At 37.0% G+C, this 17879-nt stretch overlaps 1 protein-coding gene across 1 annotated transcript in view; it reads left to right on the top strand.

Annotated features, from left to right (window-relative positions):
• Positions 1–888: 888 nt before the first annotated feature.
• frem1b (Fras1 related extracellular matrix 1b) overlaps positions 889–17879 on the top strand; it is a 38870-nt gene continuing 21879 nt past the window's right edge. The window contains exons 1-12 of the mRNA XM_079890195.1: positions 889–2254; positions 7245–7403; positions 10659–10817; positions 10940–11043; positions 12448–12757; positions 12833–12927; positions 13081–13361; positions 14034–14233; positions 14314–14637; positions 15413–15521; positions 15596–15727; positions 17507–17851. Coding sequence (XP_079746321.1) covers positions 12524–12757; positions 12833–12927; positions 13081–13361; positions 14034–14233; positions 14314–14637; positions 15413–15521; positions 15596–15727; positions 17507–17851 — 1720 coding nt within the window. The 5' untranslated portion in view covers positions 889–2254; positions 7245–7403; positions 10659–10817; positions 10940–11043; positions 12448–12523. The remainder of the gene's footprint in view (positions 2255–7244; positions 7404–10658; positions 10818–10939; positions 11044–12447; positions 12758–12832; positions 12928–13080; positions 13362–14033; positions 14234–14313; positions 14638–15412; positions 15522–15595; positions 15728–17506; positions 17852–17879) is intronic.

Raw genomic sequence — 17879 nt, 5'->3', positions numbered from 1 at the left:
TATCACTGATACAGTATATTTGGCTTGTAAAATTCATTCGCTCTAGGCAAGACTTCAGAATTAAATAGTGTAATGCAAGGTGGGGACCTGTGACATAAATTAATATATTAATCGTGCAGATCAAATCATTGTCCTCGTATTTGCATTTCCGAAATGCCAGCCTACTTTAAGCAGATTTAAATGAATCCAAACCTTCATGCATTTTAAAGAACTTGGTTGTGAACCGAGTTGCTTTCTTCTTTATTTAATCAGAATCAGACTATAATAGATGGTCTGAATAAATTAAACACAATCGCAAGGATTCATTCTGCTGCATTGCCAATGAGGTCCAGCAGAGGGAATCCAAATGCAAAACACCTTAATCGAGGTGTGTTAAGAGACTTTACATCGCCTCCTATATAGTTTTTAACCATTTAAGAAAAAAAAGCTGTATTTTTAAACTCAAATCATGATCTTAGATATAGCATTTAATTAAATGACTGAGTATGTCAAAAGTTTTGACTGACACACTGTCCATGCACATACGATCATATAAGATTGCTGATGTCTCCCTTGTTTTAGCATCAGTCAAAAGCCTCTTTGCATATGAGACCTCCAGGTTACTTGTATATTTTTTGATGTACAGTCAACATGTAATTGATTAAATTAACAGAAACATTTGCATAATTGAGTGGCTTTTATTCTGTATTTCTTATAGGACTTCAGCTAGGCCCAGAGCACATCCTCGGTGTGTGTCAGTGGCCGGTCAGTCATTCGGGCTGTATCTGCTGTCACCTCGCATCAGACTCACTCACTCTGACAGGCGGTATTCAAAACAGGGCGTTTGGACAATGGCCCGAGCTGTCAGAGAAGATGGCAGCGTTCGCTGGGAGGAAGACAGCGACGGGGGTCACTGAGAATGTATGCAAATTTGACATTTCTTCACTCATTTGCATACATGGCCTTCAAATCAGACTGTTTATTTATTTACTTACCCCGAGTGTTCACGGACGTAATTATAATGATAGGATTTGTACATTGTATACGACATGTAGCCATGAATTACTGACATATTATTTGGAGCACATGTTCGCAGTGGTGACTTATAACTGTTTCTCTGAGTCAAAGTCTCGAGTTCATCCTTTCTAGGTCATTTGAAGACAAACATTTCATAGAATGCAGGAACATAATATAAAGACATATCAATCCCAGCTAACAAATTTATGTTCTAAAAATTTCAATGTTTCTAAAACCAAGTTTTCTTGTCGTGATTAGAACGTTTTTTAAAAGGGTATGATAATGTACAGCATTCTCCTAACCTTAAGGTTAACATTAAGATTTATCAAGGACAAATAACTTCATGATAATTTAGGTCCGTCCGTTCGTGATCGCCTTCCGGGGGTCCAATGAGTCGGTTCAACACTATTGACAATAGACAATGGACCTTTTTTTTGACTGCACCTTAATGAATTATATACATGACAATTAACAAAGATACCTACATTTTATCTTGGATATTTTTATACACATTATCAGTCTTTTTTATTGAGGGAGAAATACTAAAGAACATATTCTTATGCTAAAATATTATATTAGATACAGTATATCCCATAGAAAGGGGAGTAATGGCTTTTGATGATCTTGCATGTTTGAGCTCGTGACGTATTCTGGTTGTACTGTCTGTATAACATTGTCCTCGCTGTTTTAAATTAGAATGAGTCAGCCTCCTTTCTTTGCATGGACAGCATAACCTAAGAAGCATTTACATTCTGATTGTACACAAATACTCAAGCCACTTGACACCTTGAGACACCCAGCGTCTGGACAGAGATAGCGACTAGGTCACCCAGGCTTGGCAGGCCCAGGCTTGGCTCTCCCACACAATCTGTGCTCGTGGTTTTGGCAGGTCCTCCCACTCCTCCTCCCCTCCCCACCCAGACCCCCTCTTTGCCAGGGCTATGTGTGCTGATCTGAAGTGCCTACCATCCTCCATCGTCTCCAACTGAAGATTACACACCTGTCTGGCATGCGCGAGCAGCCAGGGACAGAGGCAGAGCCATGCGGATGGCAGCCAGCCCTGCTCCCCTGTCCCAGACCGCTCTGATGTCAGCTGGCTGTGAAAGGGAAAGGGTCTTGTACTGACCAGAAACTGTGATTAAGCTTGAACTGGGAGGTGGCCAGAGCTCTGGACCCACGCCACGCTGCCCTTGTCTGCGCAAACCACCCCGCCAAGATTCTCCAGCCCTGGTGAGACCAAATCTGCAACAATAAGAAAGTGAGATTGCATTGGTTTATTTATAAACTGTAGATTTGTAACTTGTGGCTAATTGGTTTCCTTTTTATTGAAATGTCCATAATATTCCAGATTTTTAAGTTCAAATTTTACCTATTTGCACACTACATCAGTAAATCTCATCTATGAAAACAATGCTACTATACAATCTAGATTCTTAGAATATGTCTTTGCATACAATTAGTATAAGGCCTCTCTGCCTGTATTTTCACCCGGTTACGGAGACTAAACTTAATGCGCTTTACGGAGACCAAGTTTAATGCGCTTTATCTAAGATTTATTCTAACAAGTTCCAAAAAACAAAAGCGGAAGCTTTCATCCTCTTTAGGCGGTAAGTGATGAGGCATGACGCTAGGACGGTGGCCAAGTTTACTCCAGCCATTCTCTCTAATGCAGAGTTACTGTGCTGCTACTTCAGCGCGCACTAGAGGAGACACGCGGCTACCGTAGCCGCTGGTAAATCTGTGCGTGGCTGTCACATCAGACCTCTATCCAGAACACAACACACGACTTATGCCGCATCTTTCGCCAATACGACATATAGTTGAATGCAAATCAGTTAGCACACCAGTGATAAAAGAAACATATAACATTCTCCCTTTTTTCTATATGAACAAATTTTATTGTAAATGTCTATGAAATCTTTTGTTTTTTTGTAGCGATGTTTAATTGGAAACTGATTTACACTGACACCTTGTGGTGTGGATGCAAAAGATAATGTTTTAAAGGAGACATATCATGCTTTTAAATCGTTCCTTTTTACATATAAATCATACATTTGTAGTCTATATAAAGCGGAACTGCAATGCTTGGGTCTGAATTCCTCATTATTATAGCTCCACAGGACCCTTTTCTACCCCTTTTCTGATGTGCATCTGAGAGCAACTCGTTTTGGTGAGGTCTCTTTAAATACAATTGAGACACTTCATACCCCGCCCCCTCTCCAGGATGCAGAGGTGACACTCGGTTCAACTCCACCCCGTTCGGCCATTTTTGTAGTCTGATAGCAGAGATGCGATTATCTAGCGGCACAGAAACTTTTTATTCACACATTATTAACAAAATGTCAACAACGGAAGACTTGTCCAGCCAGCCTTACATGTTCGAGCCAGAGTCGGAGCCGGAGCGAGATGAAAATGAAGACGATGAGCCTGCAGAACAACGTCTTCATATGGATGTATCGCAATGGTGTGTTACTGTATTTACACATGAAACTTTGGTCTTCCGACCTTTTACCACCGTGTCGATTTATTTTGATTAATTTGTGCGAGGGAGAGAGAGCAAGACAGCGTCTAGTTTGGAGACGGTGTCTTGTTTACATTTTCGCCTGGCTCCGAAGAGAGAGAGAGTGCGTGCGCGCGACCAGGTCTCTCTCTCTCTGCTCGTTCTTTCAGTTAAACATGCGCCCTGTCACAAGCGCGGCAGTTCATCTACATTAGACGGTGTAATGAAGCGTGTGGGTTACTACATCCAACAACCGAACATTTTAACTTACCCTCTCGTAACTTCTGCATCCTTTAGCTTGGACTACAAAATTGCAGCGAGAAATAAAAATGGCGGATTGCTCGAAGTGTTGGGCTGGAAGTCAATGTCCTTATTTGGCACTTCCGCTGCAAATACTGTGACGTAATAGTTCACAAAACGTCATAGATAACAGAAAAATCGGAACAGGTTGAAAAATAAGGCCAAAACAGAATATAAAGATATCAACCAACTTTTCTGTACTTCTAAACACTCCAAATATACAACAAAATGCATTTAAGGGCTAAAAAAGTGGATTTAGCATGATATGTCCCCTTTAAAGCTAGCTTTTTTCACTGATGTCATTATAGAAATATGCTATTCACAGTCAGCCATGGTTCATTTATTCCATGAGCGAAAGAGTCCAATAACATGGTTAACAAGAAGTGAGATTTATTGAGCTGGTCATGTGATCTTATAATGTCAGCCCCAATGAGATGACTTACTCCATGTAGAGTAAAATAAAACAACTTTTATAAAGCTAATATGATTCTTCTATTGTTTTTCCAAAAGTTTTTTTAATGAGGGGGAGAAATTACTCTATGCACCTTAATCAAGGTATTTTAGCGAGTATTTTTATTTTTTTATTTTAGATTAAACACTAAGTGATTTCTGTTTATGATCAATTGAAATTCTTGTGTGAATTACTTCAAAGTTAAGCGATCCCAATCTAGATCCCTGAGGCATCTCATGGGCTTTGATATAGACCTACAGTGCCAGCAGTCATCTGCTTGTGTCTCACTTTAACATATCCTCTCACCTTCCCAAAACGCCCCTCACCCATACTGATTGGCCTGCATACACTATTCATGAGACCCATAACTGAGAAAACTTAATCTCCCTGTACATTAATTACATTTATCCAAATATGAATGTGTCATGTGCACAGAATGGATGTTGGGGGTTGTTGTTGTTATCTGGTGGGGTTAGAGTTCATCTCAAATGGAAGAGGTGGATGCAGGGTGGGTACCCCGTCTTAACCCTCCAGCACTGGATGCACCGTCGACCCGCTTTTTCATTTCATGTGGAAAAACAAACTAATTACGTGGAAATATGATAATGTATTGTGCTGGAGGAGTCGCCTATGACTCTCATTAAGAGTCCATGCAATCCTACTTGTTTCCTTGCTCTAATCCACCTATCTCTCTCACTTGCTCTCTCTCTTCATCCACTCAGCTAATATGCGTTATTTCTCCCAGGGAGTGTTGCCCTTTCACGAGCCATGAACATTAGTGACCAGTCTGGGGCACTTTTCATCAAAGTCAGCCTCATTTACATAATCGTGGGATTACTCCCTTTTTACTGCCAGTGATGGTCAACATCTCCCATGATTCCTTAAGACCGCTGCCCCCCACTTCCCTAAATTCTCACATAGCTCTTCTAATACCCAGCATGAAGCAGAATCCCTTACCTGATACCTCAGGGAAGACTGTGGGCAGCCCTTCTACAGATTTACTCTTCATTTATCCCTGATCCCTCCATCCTTACATGATGAAATCACTAATGATTCATCAGTGCTCATTACATTTGACAAGTCTTCACTGCAGGAGCTTGTCAATTATCCTCTGGTGGCCTGTAGAGTCGCTCTCACACTCTAGGCTTGTTTTGTAGCAACCCTGATAAGATCCAACAATCCCAAGGTGGATGTTAGCATTCAGAGGCTCCCATTTAGTAATAATAGAACAAGTGGTACAAGTCTTAAAATTAAAGGTTCCAAAAGGGTTTTTTCACAGCAATGATATAGAATTCCCAACTAACTTTGGTTCCCCAAAGATCCTTTCAGTAAACATTTTCTTAGTGTTCCACTATAAAAAGAAAACTTTTGTGCAATGAAAAGGTTCTATGGATGTTAAAGGTTCTTCATGGAACCATAGATTCCAATAAAGAGACTTTGTTTTCAAGAATATACTGTTTTGGTAATACTATGGTAATTTAAGATACACCACAACTATAATATTAACATGACACCCTACCGTTCAAAAGCTTAGGGTCAGTAAAATATTTTTTTTATTTTTTTTAAATAAGTATTACTTTTATGCATTAAATTGTTTAAAAGTGACAGTAAAGACATTTGGAAAAGATTTCCATTTCTAATAGGCTGTTCTTTTGATAGTCTTAAATTATAGTTGTGGTGTTTCTATTTATCTATGACATTTTTTTTTTATCACAATTCCACACAAAAATTTAGCCAGCAAAACTGAGATAGAATTGTTTCTTGAGATGCAAATCAGCATATTAGAATGATTTCTGAAGGATCTTGTGACACTGCAGATTGAAGTAATGATGCTGAAAATTCAGCTTTGCCATCATAGGAATAAATTATATTTTTAAAATATATTTAAATACAGTAGTCAACATTTGAAGTTATACATGAATTTTGAACAAAACCCATTCTTGTCTTAGAACAACTTTGATGAACTTTTTTGATCCACTTCAAATGTTGACTATTGTAGAAAATTATTTTAAATTATGATAATATTCTTTCAAAAACATTACAACCTCAATATATATATATATATATATATATATATATATATATATATATATATATATATATATATATATATTGAGGTATGATTTTTTCAAATGTTTTTGAAACAATATTATCACAATTTAAAATAATTAGTGTGTGTATATATATATAATGTATAAATGTTTGAATGTATTAATGTATAATGTAATAATGTTTTTGAAAGAATATTATCACAATTTAAAATAATTTTCTAATTAAATATATTTTAAAATACTATAGTAAAAACGTGGGATTACCATGCTAACATTCCCCAAAACACAATATTAGCATGGTAATTTTTTTAGTTCTACTGTAGTTATTAAAACATTTCTCTGGCACTAGTGTGTTAAATAATCTCAGGCTTTTCCATCATATCCCATAAATAAGAGAGTACACTTTATAAACTTGTTAATTAAACTTTTTTGGTCTTAATTAAGCACCTCTCAATTTGTTTATTACATCTAGCTCCAACAAGAAATATCTCTGACAAGATCTGTAAGGAAGTGAGGAAAAACACAAGACAGGATTCTCTGTTCACAACTGGCAAAGCTGGTGCAGTGAAATGGCTGCCATTGGGCTTTAGGGTCAGATACCATGCCAGCATCACCAGTCCTACTACTGTTGATTAGCACAACGAATAAGGAATATCACCTACTTGATCCTGTGATCGTGAGGCGTTAAGTCAACATCCACATCCTCCCAGTCTCCAGTGATATTGTAAGTATTACCTGTTAATTAAAAAAGTTCTTTCTGCAGTGCGAAGCCAGCTTCACACTGTTTATTGATCAAACCTCCCTTTAAACACAATAATCATTGCACTTTACTAGTATGAAATGTTGTCCCAATGTAAAAAGACATTCATGTATTTTCATAAATAACAATTACCCAGTCGCCTGTAAACTTTCCTGCGCATGCTAACCAAATGTTATTTTTTTGCAGCTCACTGGGCTTGCCTTTCCCGAATCAACGGTCAAGAAGCTACATTAACTTGGTTCCTGACAAAAAGTCAAGGCCCAAATATGACAGATGCCCAAGGCCAAGGTGGGCACTCGGCCAGTGCCGCTACTGCGAAAGGGTAGCAGTCAGAACATATCAGGAGTGAGTGGACACTTCAAATGGCATCAAAACTAAAGCGTATGCAAGTTGCTGGCATCCTCTCAACTTCCTGACAGTGTCAAACATATTTGCAAAGATGAGATTGTAAAATAAAGGCGCTGTTTTTTACGCTGTATTAAATACTGCAGAAAGTATGGCCATTTTTGAAGGGGTTAATACATAATACATAGGCTATTCAAAGCTTGTTTTTAGTTCCAGCGCTAATGCTAAATATATGGTCCACTTTCTATAACTGGGTTCACATTTAATATCCTCATACAATATTTAGCAGATTTGAAATGCCATCAGTCACAATTTTTTACATGTTCCATATTTCTATTATGTCCCATGATATACTTTTATACAACTTTTATTTTTTATATTTTCAGTTTGAATTCCTTTTAAATTTTAGCAATTTTATTTGCTTTTGTAATTTTTATTCGTTTTTTTATTTTTTTATTTCTATATATTTCATTTATTTCCATTTCAGTTACTTCAACTTAAACTAATTTATTTCAGTTAGTTGCCAAGGCCACATTTCTAATGTTCAAAGTCTAAATTTTTCATCTAATATTTATATTTTATTTTATTTCAGCTTTATTTCAATTACTGAATTTAAAAATAATAATAATTTGAATAAACAATAACACTGCTGCAGATTCAATTTGGACCTACAGCAGCTATTAATGTGGAAAAAAGTCTAAATTTAGTATTATTATAGTATTTAATTTAGCTTCTTCCTTTATATGTTTAACTTTTATTTTAATTTTAGTTATAGTCATTTTATGTGCTTTTGTCTTTTTTAAAATATTTTTGTATAGCTTTATTTTTGTTTTAGTTTGAGTGATTTTAGTATTTAACTTAAACATATTTATTTCAGTTAGGTGTCAAGGCAACATTTCTTAAATTTAAATTTAAGTTTAAGTTTTTTATATTATATTTTATTTTATTTCAGGTTTATTTCAATTACCCAAAATTATGTTTCATAATTTTAGTGGTCACACTTTAGATTAGGGTCCAATTCTCTTTATTAACTACAACTTTTGCCTCAATAAACTCCTAATTACTGCTTATTAATAGTTAGTAAGGTAGAATGTAGGTAGAAGGTAAAAATGTAGAATATGGTCATGCAGAATTAGGCATTAATATGTAAACAGCCTATATCCTATAATATGCATGCTAATAAGCATCTAGTTAATAGGGAGAATTGGACACTAAACTAAAGTGTTTCAATCATAGTTGTAATTAATATTAACAACACAGATTCCAATTGGACCTAGTTACCTAGGCCATTGCAATACAAAAGAGCAGCAGTTATCACTTGAACTTTGTAAAACTCAACATAAGAACGTGAAACACCTTGAAAGTCTATGAGCAAAAAGACAGAGGCTAATTTGAGCCAGCAGCTGGAAACAAGCGGCCCTGTTTTTGTGTCATGGTCTCGTTAAACATGCCTCAACACATTCTTGATTGGATGCAGCTTTGGATTAATTAGAACCGACGTGTCGGCGCCATCAGCTCTGTCTGCGTGCGGCCTCAGATCTGTTACTCAACCGCTCACTGAGTCTGAGGGAGAGAGGGAGTTAGATATTGAAAATCACCATATTTCATATGTAATTTTCATTTTAAAATCCTCAAAGGATATTTACTAGTTTTTCCAGCCAAAAAAACACACCAAAAAGAGCAAAAATTAGGTCTACTCAAAGGGATCCAGCAAGTGAGGGGTGCCGTCATTAAGCAGGGCTCAAACTAGGGCAGGACAAGTTGTATTTTCATTGCAGCATGTGTTATAATACTTCAGCTCTCTGGAGACTTTTGATATATGAATGAGAATGTTAGCTCTCCTGCAGTCACTGCTGGATCTCTTGAACATCTAAAGAAAACAGGAAAAGTAGGAACTGATCTTAGTGAAGGAGATATCTGGGAGAAACTCAATCTAATAGACAGCATGTTTTAGTTATTTGCCACTTCCTGCTTGTTTTGACTTGTCTTGGTCTTAGTCTTTGAATAAAATCTAAATAATTGATTTGTACCCAACCAGAAAATAAAATAATATTAAATTAAAGTTTATTAAAACGTTTATAGTGAGAGGATATATAATATAATATAATATTCTTGAATTTCTGTACATTTTCACAAATATTTAGTATTTATTTTTTTAGTATTTATTCTAGAATTATTTCCATATTTACACTACCGTTTAAAAGGTCAGTCAGTAAGATTTTTTTTCAATGAAACATGTGATGTTTATCTAAAGTCATTTTTTACTTATTGCTATGGTTAAATTAAATAATCAAAGGTAAGCAGCAAAGATATTGGTTAATAAAGTGAGATTAAATACACAAAGTACATATTTGTGTATTTTAACATAAGGTTTGTGTAATATTAAGTTTGCATTTCATGGTTTTATTCATTCTGAGGAATACATCAGTTTTTGTTCAAGTGAGATGAGTAAAAGCATATTCACATTAGTCTAAAACTACAATAAGCATCATGTTCACACACAAAGCCTCTGCGCTTACTCTCATTTACTCGCAAACTCTCACGATTTCTCTCAACATGGAGACAAGAGAGCTGTCAGTCAATAAACGGGAAAACAAAGTAACTTGCGTTATTTATTTGAAAAAGTAACTCAGATATTTTGTTGTAAATTTAAAAGTAATCCATTACTTTACTAGTTACTTTAAAAGTAATCTAATTACATAACTCGCATTACTTGTAAAGGGTTTCCACCAACACTGATCATTATTCACATTTTTGTTCCTTGCTAAAACTAAAACTCCAGTTGCGTAATCGCTCTGCAAGTTTTCTTTTGGAATGACTTCCTAAAAAAAAAAAAAAACGAAAACTGAGCGAGAGGCATGGCAACAGAGTTTCTCACCCCCATGCAGACGCGGCGGGGGGTAGACGAGAGTGACCGGCCCACATTTATCAGTCTGGCCTGAACGGAGTTGCACAGCAGGGAAGAGGCATGCCTTTGTCCCGCAGGTCAGCCTGGGGCAAGAGGAAGGTGTATGGCGGGTAGACTGTGTTTGTGAATCATGTGAGTCGGATGTGCTACAGTTTGTCAAAACACCTTTGTGTTCCCTCTGCCAACACAACGCTACTTCCATTTCCTCTGACGAAGCCTGCAGGGCCGTAAAACATCAAAGCGAACAAGGGTTGCTTTTCAGACATTTGATAAATTGAAAACTTACTAGAAGCTGTTACTAATTTCACTCTCTTTTCATCTAACCTTCTTAATCTTTTTGAGAGCAGGAGGGTCTTTCCATCTTCAGGGAATCAGAACATCTGGGTTTGTGAGAAGTAGAAACCTTTGGAACTGGTCTGCACGTTTCCTGTGCGAGGAGATTGAACTTTTCCTCCCCTTTTTCAAGTCTTCCTTCGCTCTGCTGATTTCTGTTGCTCTGCTTCAAGGTAGGACGTGAGAAGCAAAGGCAAACAGGCATGATTCTTGCATCTTTTGTTCTTCTCTCCGACTCCTTATCTTTCTTTCAGGGTCTGTTTGTGTTTTGGTAATGGTTCTTTGTGGTCTTTAGGGGGGCAGTTGAGGGTAAACCTCCGCTGTTTGAGGAGGGCTGAACTGTTCTGTTAGTCTACACACACTGAAGGAACTGCAGGCCAACTGTGGATTCAGCTGTAGGTATGTTAAGAATGCTTCTGTATTGTCTCTCTCCATCTTCGGTTCTGTGTTTTAGACATGGCAAAACAGGACTAAATTCAAATGCAAATCTCGCTATCCTTTTTCTCGCAGGTTTATCGGTTCTTAACACAAACAATTGCTTTTCATGAGTTCTCAACTTTCTCTTAAAGCCTTTTATTGTCTTCTCAGAAAGAGGTTCAGGCTGTTGATTATTTGTCTGAACACGTTAGCATCTGTGTGCATGAGTCATGTTTAAACAAGCAGATTTAAAACATCTATGAAATATTGATGCTTGAAGCGAAGTCAAAACATTTACAAACCAATTTGAGAGAGCATGTTTGCACCATGAGGTAAGACTGTTAACAACACATGGTGATAAGTTGTGTCCTTTAGCCCATTTAAGTTTTTATTGAGCAGTGAAATGTTCGATGTGGCTAAAACTTTGAGCTTGTATCAAACCTTTGTCTGATAGCACCTGTGATGTTTGGCTGCATAGAAAACTACAACATTACTGTAGTTCAGATGCTTCTTTGAGGCTTGATTCCATTTCCAGCTCAGAGACTGATTAACCCTTTTGTTGTCACATAGTTTTAGTTTTAGACTACGTGAAATCTAAAACTTTTAGATTTTGAGGCTTTTAGATGTACGTTAGATTTGAGAGGCAGTGGTAATTTACTATTATTTATATACTATAGTGTTCATTAATATTTTGAATTTGCTTCTCTTTTAATTTTGCTATGTGCTTTTGTCATTTTATTAAAATTCATTTAATTTAACAAATTTTTTATGATGTTTTTTTGTCCTTTTTATTAGTTTTTTATTTAAATCTTTAATTTCTATTTCCATTTAGCTTTATTAAGTTCCGTTGTTTAAAACTTAAGCTTTTTTTATTTCGGTTAGTTGTCAAGTTTACGTCGTACATCTAATATTTTTTATTTTTATAGTTAAATTTTAAATAGTTAAGTTTTAGTCAACAATAACAGCTGCTAGTGTACTCCTACACTGCTAAAATCCTATTGTTAATGAGTATTTTATTTATTTTATATATATCTTATATACCAGTTAAAATATTTTCCAACTTATTAAAAAGAAAAATGAAAAATTCAAAATCACTTAGTCATTTTTTGCAGTGTATGAGCAACAAATATGTGCACAAATATGTTCTAAGACTAAAAATACTGATGACTCATCTTGTACTTGTGGGTGTGTCCACATTTTTGTCCAATCAAATGCTTTATAGAATGAAAATGTCCCTCTCCCTATGTCAGGCTTCTCTTAAACAATAGTTTAATAAGTAGTCCACTTTGCAGTCTATCATTGTTCTGAAATATTAATGAATGTATGAATTGTTCTATTTAATACTTATTTGTTGGTTTATTTTCCTCATTCTTTATTTTCATGCAGCATACTGTTGGAAATGAGAGCAAGACGGCTGATCTGAAGAAGATAATCTTGGATATCAAGCAACCGACCAAAAAAAATGGGGGTGTTCATTCTTGCTTTGACATTGCTCACCTTGAGTCATCTGTGGTCACACGTCCAAGCTTCGAGTCTGGTTCGGTTAAACGCAGGTCTTCGGGTAGCCAGAGGCCAGTCTGTGTTTGTCACGGCTGGTGAACTTCAGTTCCACACAAATGGGATATCTGAGGCCTGTAAGGTAGAAGTGGTGCTTACCGAGCCTGTGACGCAAAGAGTGGGGAAGCTGACTCCTCAGGTAACAAAACAAATCCAGAATAAGCACATTGAGCTATTAAATATAAAACAGGAAAATAATTGTATTGTTTTCCAGGTTTTTGACTGCCAGTTCTTACCTGACGAGGTGAAGTATGTTCACAATGGCAGTCCTCTTCTTGAGGAGGACACTGTCTTGCTAAGAGTCTACAGGTGAAACATTGTGTGGTCATTATCCTCGTCCAACATTAACATGTTACGGCTGTTACTTCAATAAGGGCTTTTGAGAGCTGCAAAAAAAAAACTTTTTCCAAGGCCTAATGTAATTTCCATACCAAAATGCTTTTTTTCTATGACTGTGTTCAGGTTTACAGAAACCCAGACTTTTGTTGAGACTGTGCTACTACAGATACATGTGCTGGAACCTCAGAGGAGCCTCACAGAGCTTGGAAATGTTCCTTTGGTGGTTCCTGAGTTCTACGGCCTTTCCAATGCCATCAATAGCAGTGTCCTTACCTTTAAAACCCAGCCTGATGTGATCTGCACAGTACGTCTTCTCAGCTCTGAGATCAACGTCCCAGTGCTTGGTCAACTGGTCGTTGAGGATCCTGAAACAATGATAGCCATTGAGGCTGGACCAAGAAAAGGTATTACATACTTTTTATGTATTAAAAATTAATGATATTTCTGAAAAGTATTTTATACCTTAAAATAATATATTAAAAACCTTTTTCAATGATTAAAATTATTTAAATAATGTCATGTGGTTTGACACCCTAAAAACAAAAACAAAAAATGTTTATGAATGAATAATTCATTATATTTTTCTTAAAAGAAAATAAATTTTAAACATTTTTGTAAAAATGTATACAGAAATGTTGTGACTACCCAAAAACTGAAAATGATTAAAAATGTTTATCATTTAATAAATAATGTTGTTTTTAAAAAAAATAATTTTTACCATTCAAAATATATATTTTTTTTTTTTTGAAAATGACTAAAATGTTTACGAAAATGTCATGTGGCGCGACACCCTAAAACGTAATTTTGATGCATTAATAATTCACGTAAAGAATAACTTTTTATCTTGAAAAATATATTTAAAAACTTTTTTTGAAACTAATGATTAAAATATTAATGTGAAAATGTGGAGAATTATTTTTATATTTACATAATGGTTATACCACATGACACTTTTAGAATTTTTTTCCTTAAAAGTTGTTAAAAAATATTATAATTTTTTTTAAACCACATGACACCAAAATGAATACAAAGAGTACATTTGTAAGAACTTCTCATCTCTATTCAAACTTTTCAAGGACGTCACACTGGAATTGCGTGCCCTGGAAATAAAGCCTGTGACCACAACACAAGGGAAGTTGAGTTCTTGAAGACGGACTGCACCGAGTTCCTCACTTCAGGTCTGAAGTACCAGCACCACAGTCCTCCATCACCTGAGATTGATTACATCCCAATCAGGGTGGAGTTTAGGGACCAGACATCCCGAGCCATGTTGGAGGTAGAATGGCATCAGAGTCAGGTTTGTATTAAAACATAACACAGGCCTCTGAATCTTCTCCTTCCCTTCTTCTCTCTTAGACCGAGAGTATCTGGATACCGGTATTGATCCAGGGGGCCATGGAGAACCAACCCCCCCACGCTGCCTTCATGTCTACGTTCATCCTTGAGGTGGATCAGTTCATCCTCACCCCCATGACCACTGCTGCCCTGGATGCCAAAGATGACGAGACCTCTCAGGCCCAGCTCATCTTCAACGTGACCAAACCTCCAGCGGAAGGGTATATAACTCATTTGGACGATCACACTAAAACTGCATCCTCCTTTTCGTGGCAAGACCTGAATGAGATGAAAATCGCTTATCAGCCCCCAAACAGCAGTCACACAGCCAGGAGGAACTATGAGGTCAGTAAGAGCTGATAAATTAATTGATATACAGGAAAGTTTGAAAGGCAAATTAATTCTTTTTTCCTGTCAAATCATGAGATACCGGTAACATTTTTTTACTAATAGTCTAGTTGAGGGGTTTTTAATGCCACAGGCCCCCGAATAGGATGACCCACTTGCGAGGGACTTCAATCCTAAAACTTAAAGGCAGCTATATATATATTTTTTGTTATTACAAATATATTATTTCTATAAAGACCCATTTATATCAGTGTTGTTATTGTTAACTAAAACTATCAACAAAAATTTTTTTTTCATTGAAATTAAAATAAAATATAAATATTAGAGGAAAAACTTGTATTACAGAAATATTAAAAAATTTAAATAACAAAAGCACATAACAAAATTACTAAAACTTACACTAACCTTAACGCTAAATCAAAATATGAATGAATACTGTGATAGTAAATAAATAATACTAAAATAACACTGCTATATGCTGTGAGGAAAGTATCATAAACATTATTATAAACCTTAAGATATTTTAAATATTTAGAATAATATAATAAAATACATAAGTATTATAAAATGTTTAGAATGTCTGGAAAATATTTAGTTTACAATGTATTGTTGACAGTGTATTTTGTTGTTGTGTTAGTTTGCATCTTATCTGTCAAAATAATTAAATAATTCATATTTAGTATTACTTCTAACCAGTGTTCCCAGAAATAAAAACAAAATGTCAAATTTGACTTTTATATTATTTTTGCTTTTTACTTAATCTGTTGTCTAGGTTGAGTTTCAGGCCATCGATGGCTCATTTGTGCCGAGTCTTCCTATCCTGATGCACATCTCTATCCGCACTGCAGAGACCAACTCCCCTCGAGTCTCCTGGAATATGGGTACTCTAGCACATTAGCTAAAATAAATCATCTTCTAAATGAGAGAATGAGGCTAAACATCTTTATCCTTACAGGCTTGGATTTGTTGGAAGGCCAATCCAGACCAATCACATGGGAGCACCTACAGGTTGTTGATAATGACAACATAGATGCCGTCACCCTGATAGCTATGGATGGCCCTCTTAATGGACACTTAAGTGTTAGAGGTAAAGGAATCTGTCACCTCTCTGAAAGTATAAGCAAATCCAAATGCAATTCCCAAGACCTTTGTCTCACTGATTTGTCATAGTAAGTGTATACCCACTCTTTTATTCCTTCTCCATCCATGTGGTAACCATTCATCATGTGGGCATCATTCAAGAAACATATGTCCGGGTAGCCTGCACGGGTTTGCTAATCAGGTGTAAAATGCTTCGGCGACACTTTGCCAGGGGCCGCAGACCAAAGATGTCTTTAGAGCCGTAGCGGCTGTCCTTCCACTCCAGCAGACTTTTGTTTGCACAGACCCTGAACGAAGCAGATTGTAAAGACTTATGGCATTTCATGCCAGATGTCCAACACAAGGTCATTTCTCGTCCATCAGACCATTATCTTAGCAAGCTCTGAGAACTGGTGACAATCATGTGTTTATCTGAAAAGCTTTATTCATGAAAATGTCCTTTTCTTTTGTGTTCCACAGAAGAAAAAAGAGAGGAAGGCAGGTTTGGAATGACATGACATGAGTAATTGATTTTTGGGTTAACTATTTCTCTAAATCTTTGGTATGATGGAAAGAACATGCCAGATTGCTATTCCAGGTTTTGAATGGGATGTTTTGCTGCATGCGTTCTCCCATGAAAGCTGTGGAAGATTGTTTTTGTGTTTCCTGGTTTGGAGGATTTCCAGGCCCATGGCCCGGTTCCTTGTGTCATTCCCTGACAGAAGACCACCTGATCAGCAGAAGCCTCCAGCCTACTTAAACAACAGCTCCCGCTTTAAGCCAAACCCTTCATTTAATTGGTGTTTACGTTTTTAGGGTTGATGTGTCGCTTTGTGATCCCTCTGGCTGAGAATAGAGGCGTCCCATAACTTTGGCTTCAAATCCACTCCAAAAGCACAAATCCACTCCAAAAGCTCATTTTACTACACGAAGATTGAGCTGAACAGCAAGTTCTGGTCCAGAATGGACCGGTCTCTCTTGAGAACCTAAATGCGGATTGGGAATTGCTCACGTAGACCTCGAACTCAGGGACTCCGACCCTTGGGAAAGTCCTCAGTCAGCCTTCGGCCAAATGGAAAGCTGCCGCCCAATGTCCTCTTGCGTCAGGTATCTATATGGAGACTGTTTTTTTGGGCCTGATGCCCACAGCCACCTTTGGGCCCAATTACTTACTTGTTTCTCCATTGGACTTGTGGCCGTTTCCCCCTGATAAAGTTGCTAATTAGGTTTGCTGTGCAACCAGTCATCATTCAATCTGTCTGGTGACCTTGCCCTTCTGTCTCCCTGGCAAGCAAGAGAAACTCTGCTTCACGGTGGGCAGCAGCCATTGCCTGGGAAGGACGCCATCTTTCTTTTTATTTTTTCGCAATTGGGAGAAGCCAGAGCCAACATTTGTGCCTTCAGGCGAAAAACAAAACTTTCACAATTGCATCGAGCCAACTGAATGAAATTGCAAATGATAGTATTAGATTATATTGACTACTTGTTAACAATACTGTCCACCCAAACAACTATTTGTGTCCATAAAATGAAACAAAACATGATTCATCCCCATTTACTTTCATTTTATGGACAAAAACAAACAAACAAAAAACAAAATGTCTTTCGAAACATCCTTTGTGTTTTACAGAAGAAAGAATGTCATACAGGTTTGGAACGACATGAGGAAATGAGTTTTAATTTTTGGGTGAACTATCCCTTTAACTTGACCTGGAATTGAATTTATCAAACATTCAAACAGGCCCAAACCATATTTCGTAACCAATCCTTTCTTATTCATCCAAAGGTGGAAAAGGCTTCATGTTTAAGGTCAAGGATCTCAGAGAAGGCGTTGTGGTCTATCATCATTCGGACAGCGACACCACAAGGGATTACGTCGTCTTCCGAATCACAGATGGCCGCCACAGCATCAGACACAAATTCCCCATCTATGTTCTTCCAAAAGACGACACCCCTCCTTTTTTAATCAATAATGTGGCCTTTGAGGTCCAAGAAGGTGGCACGGTTAGGGTGGAGGAGTACATGCTGATGGCCTCAGACTTGGACTCCAGCGACGACTACATTCAGTATCAGCTGACTACTTTTCCCAGAGCGGGACGGCTGGTAAAGAAGTCTTCTCCACATGAACCAGGTCAGTTGGATTTAATGCATTGGGTTTA

Source organism: Squalius cephalus, assembly GCF_949319135.1.
Source record: "Squalius cephalus genome assembly, chromosome: 13".
Lineage (NCBI taxonomy): Eukaryota > Metazoa > Chordata > Actinopteri > Cypriniformes > Leuciscidae > Squalius > Squalius cephalus.
Note: the sequence above shows the minus strand (reverse complement) of the source record. Positions and strands in the feature narration are given on the sequence as shown.